Below are 9,965 nucleotides of genomic sequence, written 5' to 3'. Positions count from 1 at the left end.
AATGACTTTGCCTTTGCGCAAAATCACAGGACAGTCTGTTGGGTTTACAATACATACCTTTGGAGACTGTCCACCAAGATGGTATATGTCCTTGGGATCCACAGGAGTTGAAAAGAAAAATACAATGAAGGGATAAGACATTCCAAAATATTAAAAAGTCCAGAGGGATATGAGAAGGGTTGCATTTGATAAGGTATATGACAAATACAACAGTTCATTTTTTGAATAAAATTCATTTTAAGTCAGATCATAATGGCGTGTCTCCATTCAAAGTAGATTGGAAATTAATCAGTGACCCCCCCCCCCCCCCAAAAAAAAAGAAGAGAAAGTGGGGGCTCTGAATAGCATTCTCGTAATTACAAGAGATGAAGAACCCATCTCGCTATGGACGGACCTTGATGCCACCACAACGACCACGCCCTCACTACAAACATTTTGTCTTTTGTTTTTATGTGATATTGGCGTGAGAGGGCGCTGTATTAGTTCGGTCCATTTCCGGTGTCAACATGGCTGCGCTGTTGAACAACGTGTGGGTCGGAGCTGAAACCGGTATTTTGAAAGGTAGAGGGGAATTTGTTTTATTCTGAAGATAAACGAATAGTCACTCTATTACTGTTGACTGGAAGGTTGCTATGAGTCAAGATGTATGAGGCCAGTGGTGTCGTTCTGCGGAAATCATGTAATCAAGTACAACTCATTCACTGAGCTTCGATCTTCAACCATGAACGATAAACCATGTGAAACTATCCCGTAAATATGTAACATGTAATAGGATAGCCTGGACTGTTGAACGATATAATTGAAATCAAGCGTGTATTCATTACCTCATGAAGAACGGGAGAGGGGTACCTTTCAGTGGAGAACAGTCGAAGGGGTTGAAATGTGAAATTGGAATAATGGTGATACTAATTTATGATTTGCAATATACAATTTAGTTACCCCCTCCACACACACAGATCCACACCAAATGCATCCTGGCCATGAACTGATAATACAACACATCCTTATTGTGTCTCTTAGATACAGTTCTTTTTATGACCAAACACACTGACAAATGCATGATTTGCAAGTAGACTTGTATGATATTTCATTTCACAAAATAAATTGACCCACAGGTGTTAATCTAGAGAAGAAGACCGCATCAAATTTTTCAAACATAAAAGCGTTGAATAAAGAGCAAGAAATAAATGCTATGTGCTGGGGAAATGAAGATGAAACCCAGGTATGTATATGTATAGTTGCTGTATTTGTTGAGATGTTTGACTCAATAACAAGGCAGTTGCAGAGTATGGGCTGCTTTGATGTAATATGTGTAAATTTCTGTATACATGCTAGGGTTTGGGAATATCAGTACCAAAGGGTTAATCTGGTCAAAGTTGTATAGATTTCCATATACTGTTTTTACTAAAGGTTTGGGAAACCCAAGTCTGGATGTCAACGTGGTGAGTGGAGGTGTAAATTGTAATGATACCGTATAGGAACTAGACTAAGGAAACCACAGAACCAGAGGGAGAAATCTGATAAAAACCTACATAATCCCTGTACCGTGGTTTTGGTAGAGATCAACCTGTAGTCAAAAAATAACCAAAATAAAAATGGGAAGTTGAATAAATAAAATTTTGTGCCATCTGTAATTTCACTGAGACACCAATGTTAAACTAAAGTTGATTATTTTATGTGAGCAGATTTGTCTAGGACTAAGAAATGGAATTGTGAAAACGTTTGACATGAATTTGAATGAATATACCAAAGAAGAAGACTGTTCAGGTGGAGAAGGAGCATTTACAGGAATTACCAGGATTGATGGTAATCTATTGACATGCACAGAGTCTGGGACTGTTAAACTCTGGAAAGATAAACCTGAGGAGTGTGTAAGTTAATGTTTGCTATCTTGTTATGGTTTCATTTCTGTATGTTGTGTATCTTGAGATACTACTCAGGCAATTGGGGTTTCGGTTTACTAAGATAGACACGAACTAAAACTTTCAACTCTTTGTCAATGTGGTAGATTACACAAGTCACGGAAGTGGGCGACAGTGGTGTCTTTGTTGTGTTATCACCGTGTAATCAAGATGTGTAAACACTGGTAGTCTCCAAAATGTATACTCACCTGAAATGCCATCCTATAATTAAACCACTGTCCATTCAGTAGCTTATATCAATATGTCGAAACAATAGTTTTAGTTTCAAATTGTGTAAGTTGAAACCTTGATTTCTGCTGTTTTAAATACTCTGAGTTATGCAGCAGTCATGTTCATTTTCAAAGTACAAATGTATTGCAGTAGTATGTACAGTAAATTTCGCTTCACAACATGTTATTCAACCAGTAGAAATTCTTGCAATGGTGTTTTCTCCTATATGTTCACGTTTTGCCTTTCCATCGTGGTCTTGCACAGAACAAGAACACGATGTCAACATAAATAGAGAAACAATGAATGACATGAAATGTATGTTCTGTTTCTTGAATACTGTAATTTGAATTCACAATTCATAGAAATGTGTTCTTTTTTACGTTAAGACTGAAATCAAGGCTGGTGGAAATGTCTACAAGATGAGACCCAATCCTGAAAAAAAGAATATTTTAGCAACAGGAGGAAAAGAAAATGATTTGAAAGTTTGGGATTTGGAAAGTCCTGAAACACCAATTTTTAAAGCCAAAAATGTAAGTTTTCAAATTTTGGCCCCAGTAGGTTAGGGTTATGGTAGGGTAGGCATATGGTTAGATATGTATTATTGGCAAGAATGCAGTTCTGACTGTGAACGGACTGAACTGTACAATAGATACACATTTGTATGCAAGCTAGGGAGTTAGCGCATATAATGTAGAACAGTGGACTGACTATACAATACATTATGTATGTACACATTTATATTCAAGCTAGGGAGTTATCACCAGGGTTAGGTTAGGGATAGAAATAGGGTTAGACCCCCTAGCATAACACTGATTTGTACAAAAGGCAAAAATGCAGAACTGTGAACAAGGTTGTACATTAGAGATACATGTGCATTCAACCTAGGGAGTTAGGTTAGGGGTATGGATACAGGTAGACTCCCTAGCATAACTAATTTGTATCATCTTCAATGGGTGGACATAGTTGTACATATAGTTCTCTTTCCATTTACAACTGTTGATAATCTAATACTGTAGTTGGACTGATACTTGTTTATTTTACAAAACTACACATAAATCAATTCAACAAAATTGAAATTTTCAGAATTTACAGATCAGGTTGTTAAACAAATACGAGTATAAAGTTGGCGTCAGATTCAGATTCAGATAGCGTCATATTCAGTATCAGATAGCCTCAGATCCGAAGACACCCGACGGACCCAATCAAATCTGAAATAATACCATTGAGACTACAGGGAAAGATTCCGCTTCACAGCCTTTTGATGGAAGTTGGAGTGTCTCTGCTTGCACAATTTTTATTTGGGAAAAATATGTGAAATAGAGTTGAAATACTTGCAACCGAGACATTGATAGCCCCAAGTTCAGCCACTGTATGTTTGTTGGTTGATACATTTTGCCAAAAATGTACATGAGGTCAGTAAAAATGTCAGTAAAGTTAAGTTTATGTACGTAATATGTTGCTATTTTAAAAAATTTTAATTTAAAATTTAAAAATTGTACAAGCAGAGACATTCCTCCTTCCGTCAAAAGGTTGTGAGGCGGAATCTTTCCCTGTAGTCTCAACGGTATTATTTCAGGTTTGATTGAGTCCGTCGGGTGTCTTCGGATCTGAGGCTATCTGACGCTGAATATGACGCTACCTGAATCTGAATCTGAATCTGACGCCAACTTTATACTCGTAAAATGGTGTTGATACGTCAGGGTTTGTATGTTTGGTATTTCTTTACTGTGTTTCTACTCTCTGGTCAAGTCTGTATTATACACACAATACCTTATACATTGTATTTGCTGCCAGTCAGCATTTTACTCACATACACTGGATAAAACATATGTGAACACCTTGTGCTTTAATATAGTTACATCTCACTTCCTTACAGGTTCGTAATGATTTCCTTGATCTGCAAGTACCCATCTGGGTTTGTGATATGCAGTTCCTTCCAGGATCATCTAAAATTGTTTCATGTACCGGACATCATCATGTAAGATCCTTGTATTTATTTATTTATTTATTTATTTATTTATTTATTTATTTATTTAAATGAGTAAATAGTGATGATATGTGTATCCTGTGTACAGGGCTATAATTTATCTTTTATGTTTGATGGTCAATTTAGCCAAGTGAATTGTTTCTGCTACAGTGTTTATTTTTTCTATTGGTCTAACATAATAATGCCTTATAAATTCAATTATTTTGAGTCTAGGTATAATGAGCAGTAGTCTATATGCCAATGGACTTCTTTGAAAGAATGTAAATTTCTATCTTTTATAAAGTGTCCATCATGACCAAGGGAACTGGTGATGATTCACTGTCTTCTAATTTCTGAGAGTCTTTTTGACATTACTAACTGGGTGGGAAGTTTGAAAACAGGCCAGTAAACCCAATATTACTTGTAGTTAAACTTAAATGTTACACATACCATATTCAGGATATGGACTGTTGCTATCTGATTCCAACACTTCTAGGGATAATACTACCACCATGTAACCAATGATTGGTATAACTTTGTATTATAGGTTCGTCTATATGACCCTAGTACTCCACAGAGAAGACCTGTGTTAAGTGTTGAATTTGATGAATATCCATTAATGGCACTGTCCTTAGTACCAGGAGCAAAGTAAGTTGTCTTAAACTTTGTTGGTGGATATCTTATAAGACATACACACAATATTATGAATTGTCAAACTCTACACCAAGTTGAGTGCATTCAGACAAAAATATGGAATTTATACCCTGATCATTCTATGTGTGTTTGTATGTCAATGATTCTACAGTGATCAAAATATGAATCAAAAACATTAATTAATTTCACAGACTTGCAAGAACACTGTGAATATCATTATTTTTCCAGATTTTTCAAAAATTATGCTTGTTACCTTTTAAACATGTGTACATTACTTGGTATGTTCATCTACTTCCAGTTATGTCGTAGTGGGTAATTCACATGGACAGATGGCCAAGATAGATCTACGGAAAGGTTTGGTTCACAAAGTGTACAGAGGCTTTGCTGGAAGTATACGTTGTATTCAATGCCATGAAAGTAAACCATTAGTTGCATCATGTGGTCTGGACAGACATCTTAGAATTCATGACACAAACTCAGGGGAACTCAAACACAAGGTAAGCTTTATATGTTAAGAGCAAGAAATGATGAACATTTTGGAATTTTAAAGTGGTGATACGGATGACAGATGTGTATTTATTTTGGATTTGTTTAGTTCATGAAAGAACTTTACCATTTTTCCTACTTGAGAAACAATGTAAAATAGCATTGACCAAGTCTTTTTGTAACTCAGTAAGTTCCAAAAATGTGTAGAAAGATTGTACAGGAAGTGATTGTAAACAAATTTGGTAAAACACAACTACTCACTATGTCACATCCAGTCTGTGTATACATCTGTTAATACCAATTTCTCATCTGTAGTGAAATTAACAATAAGGATTTCCCCCCAAAAAAACATGTTAGTAATGGCCTGCATACAAAATTGATAGATATCGAAGTTTTGTACAAATACCTGAAAATATTTGCACTATGCAGTGCTAAGATATTTTGCTCTTTCCTTTCAATTACTGTTACTTTGTTTTCTCATATTTCTCCATTTCATGGTGTGTGTGTGTGCGTGTGTGTGGTGGGGTGGGGGAAGTTGGATAACCTAGTCTTTAGCAGTATTTGGAGTCTCAAGCATACAAATTTCAGTTTATATACTTAATGCTTATGGTAATTTTGAAGTGTTTTTTTTTCTGCAATGAATCTCTACTCATAACACTGTTGTCTTTATTTTTACCATCCAGGTTTATCTCAAATCAAGATTAAACTGCCTCCTGTTTTCAAAACGAGAGTCTGAGGTAAGTTGCTTCTTGTTGGCAGCGAAAATCATCTTCTGGTGTTGTTAGCAAATTCGTTTACTAAATTATATCAACTAATTGTTAAAGGGGCAAGAGCGTAGTTTGTATGTTTTTGGGGTGTAATTTTTTCTACATATTAAAAGGAACCCACAGTATTCTATTTACTGATGCATACTTACTTAGCCATCACTTGCAATTGACTGAACTCAAACCTGGTATTAGGATATAACTTATACACGATCTGATGACGTTATTTATTACATGTACAAAAAAAATGTTGAGAAAATCCCTAGTATACAATCAACTGTTCTAACAATGCCAGAAGACAATTGTAATGTTATAGAAGACATGCATTGACACTAATATTAATTATACTAGAATAACTGAAGTGCCGTTTTATGTAAAAAGTTTGTGCCACTGTAAGATATTCTGCCTAAATACAAGGTTTGATTTCTATCAATAGTAAATGATGGTTAAGTATACTTTGACAATAAGTAGAATACTACAATATATAGAACAGAAATTACTCCCCCAGAAATGTATAAACTCGGCTTATGCTCCCTTACAATAATAGACTCAAGTGACAAGATCTTGACTGTTTATCCTTCTTTTTCCCCCACCAGGAGACTAAAGAGACTGAGGGTGATAAGAACAGTAAGAAAAGAACAGTAGAATCGGAGGATTCAGGACATGAGGGCGATGATGTCTGGGATGATATGGATACAGTCACAGAAACACCAAAGCCCACAAGTGAAGTGACCAAGAAAAAGAAAGTTAAAACCAAAATGTGATGTGATAATAGCAATAAATTCTTGTTTTAATTAAGAAAGTACTAGATTTATGGAGTATTCATTGTGATTTAGTAGAGTTGTGTTCTACTTATGGCATGTTTGGGGTGACTCTGCAACACCAAGCATGTTAAAGAAAAATAGCGCCAATGGTGTTGTAGCACAACTGTATGTGGCTGTTGCTATGGACATGGCCTTGTTGCGAGGGATATTTGCGTACATTTTTTGAATCTTTATTAACTTGCATACCCTTCCACTTCATATTTGCAATATAAACGATCATTTAGCTGTTGCCATGGGCATGATCCTGTTGCTAGGCATATTAGCATATATTCTTTTGAATCTCTTCACTTACTTAATAAGGGGACACATGCACAGTCAGTATTAAACTTCGTGGGTTTTGACGGTAACCTTTGTTACGTTCATTTTGGCATATATTAGTTCTAACTTCTAAAAACTGTGAACCATGTTGAGCAATTGGTGAAACTCTCCCCAAACCTTAAGAAAATGATATGAAAATGACGGAATGATATAATATTTTGGTTAGATAAAATCGAAAACACTACAGTTTCGGTTGCCAAGCCTCTTGATATGTTTACCGGGTATCTAAATTATGCTACTGTACATCAGTGCCGAAACTACAAGTTTTTGCTATGTAGAATGTTTATTTTATGCACTGGCTTTTGAGCGGAATATTAGATCCATGTCATAGACTGTGTCACTTAAATATATGCGTGACCATTTACCTTTTAATGTCTAGTGATCATACAGCCATAGTGGTTATTTCATTTTGTCAATGAGTAAAAATGGTCAGAAAATGGTTACTGCAAACAGTGCGATAGTATCAGTAACAGTACTTTGAGTTGTAACCATGACTACGGTCAGACCCACCCTCTACTGAGCAAGGTAAAAGGTACAACACGAAGATATAAAAACAAACATTAACTAATCGATCATGAATTTTTTTTAAAATTGTCTGGAAGCTGAGTATCAAGAAAACATTCCAAATGGTAAAAATATCCTTATTTTTAGTTTCGTTTCGTTATTATGGTGCACAGTGTTTCTGCACCATATGCGATTTTATGCATCGAACTTTGGAATAACGCAAATCATAAAGCGTAAGTACACTGTCGTTTAGATTTGTCAGCTCAGATACCGTATCATAGTTCGTCAAATGTCAAACTTACACAATTGAAAACGAGACTAGATTTTGATGAATAATCAAAACAATCTTTTATTTTTCAAACCTATTCAAACTGATCGGTATCCAACTATCTTCTACCACATTTTCCTCACGTTGTTGTTAGCAAACTTCTTCACAACCATACTTTGCCTTCAGCAGATAGAACCACTGCACCAGTTCTCTTTCTCTTGATCTCAAGAGACACTCGTTAAAATAGACATGAGCTTCTCGTCTGTGTAATGTTATTTCTCTTTCTTCTACACATTCAATTTTTGACATCATTTCAATGTCATTATAACTGGCACTAACGAATCTCTGTCTTCCCTCTTCAGTCTTTCCTTCTCTCCTCTCTACTTCTTCTCCATTTCTATCTGTCAACACCGTCTCTCTTCCCTCTAACTTTAATCTCTCCTCAATTATGTCTTTCTTCTTCAATCTTTCCTTCTCTCTTCTTTACTTCTTCCTCTCTATCAACACTGTCTCTCTTCCCTCTAACTTTAATCTCTCCTTTTCCATTCTGTCTTTCTTCAATCTTTCCTTCTCTCTTCTCCCTCTCTATCTGATAACACCGTCTCTCTTCCCTCTAACTTTAACATATCCTTTTCGATTCTCTGTATTTCCTCTTCTATCTTTCCTTCCCTCTTCTCTACTCGCTTCCTCGCTGCCAACACCGTCTCTCTTTCCGCTAACTTTAATCTATCCTTTTCGAATATCTGTCTTTCTTCTTCAATGTTTCCCTCTCTCGCCTCTACTTCTCCCTCTCTGGCTGTCAACACCGTCTCTCTTCCCTCTTGAACTTTAGCAACTCATTTTCAAATCTCTGTCTTTCTTCTTCAGTCTTTCTTTGTCTTATCTCTACCTCTCGCCGTATCGTATCTTTCATAACTTCAACTTCCCTTTCTCTTCGTTCAACTTCTTTGTTTAACCTTCTTACTTCGTTTGCTTCATTTCGTAAACTTCACTCTCTATTTACTAGTTAAAAAGAGAGTAATAATTAAAATTAAAATTGATATTAGTTTATTACCATTGTACTTTGTTAGTATTAGAGAGTTTCGGCTACACGTTCAACGTGTACGCGAACGCGCACGCACGCGCAACTCACTCACGTTCACGTTCACGTTCGCGTACCAGCTGTGGCCTAATTTTGCTTCGGCTAGCCGTTTACGTATATATCAATAATAGATTACATGGTTAGCCTAAATATTACATTAATGTTTTGGTTATATGACATAAATAGGGCAATGACAATAACCGTATGGCTCGACATTATGACAAGACAAATAACTAAGTAGATATATTTACTTGAATAATCTCGTATGTTCACAATAAAATCACCCTGTAGTATCTTGACGATTGCAACGACAGTCATCATCATACATCATGATTTCTGTGCAAAATCAGTTACGTGAAGGCAGCCACAGATTCAAGGCTGCATTTTAAATATTTTATCAAGGAAAACAAAATTACTGAGGTGTATTATGTTGTGAAGGGTCAACCTTGATAAAAGCATCACAATTTTTGATTATATTAGTGATGATTTTACAAAAAATTTCAAAAGAAATTTCACGTTGTTTACTTACGTGTAAACAGCCGTCGCGTCGCCATGTTCGAAACGCCCGCGAAACTTGTCAGTAGGCAGAGAAATAGGTCAAAATTGCGACGTAGTAGCACAAAATCTCCTACGTCATACGTGCGCGTACACATTGAACGTGTAGCCGAAACTCTCTAATGTCGCGCCCTTTAATCTCGTTTTTTTAATGTGAAAGCTTTTATTTAGAGAATAACCATAAACAATATATAAAATGGTACAGGAGAAAAACAAAGCAAAATAATGTACATCATTGCCTTGATATCATTGCATTGATACAATCAGCACTACCCGTCAAGGCTATAATATTTTTATTATATGTCTCCACAGATGGAAATTTGAAAAAGTATGAAACTTGACCTTCCGCATGGAATATATCCTATTTATTTAGACACTTGTTGCTATAGAAACAACAGCGGGTCGCTATAGTT

The 9,965-nt window shown here is 35.9% G+C and overlaps 1 protein-coding gene across 1 annotated transcript; it reads left to right on the top strand.

Moving 5' to 3' along the window:
* The first annotated feature begins 483 nt into the window (after window positions 1-483).
* On the top strand, window positions 484-6,771 carry LOC144453388 (WD repeat-containing protein 74-like). The gene is made up of 9 exons (XM_078144672.1): window positions 484-561; window positions 1,116-1,222; window positions 1,686-1,871; window positions 2,519-2,662; window positions 4,009-4,110; window positions 4,646-4,746; window positions 5,051-5,249; window positions 5,922-5,975; window positions 6,599-6,771. The coding sequence occupies exons 1-9, from the start codon at window positions 507-509 to the stop codon at window positions 6,764-6,766; spliced, it is 1,116 nt and encodes a 371-aa protein (XP_078000798.1). The 5' UTR covers window positions 484-506; the 3' UTR covers window positions 6,767-6,771.
* The last annotated feature ends 3,194 nt before the right edge of the window (window positions 6,772-9,965 follow it).

This window comes from Glandiceps talaboti, chromosome 2 (assembly GCF_964340395.1).
Source record: "Glandiceps talaboti chromosome 2, keGlaTala1.1, whole genome shotgun sequence".
Classification (NCBI taxonomy): domain Eukaryota; kingdom Metazoa; phylum Hemichordata; class Enteropneusta; family Spengelidae; genus Glandiceps; species Glandiceps talaboti.
The sequence above is the reverse complement of the archived record's forward strand: the minus strand, read 5'-3'. Positions and strand labels throughout refer to the sequence as shown.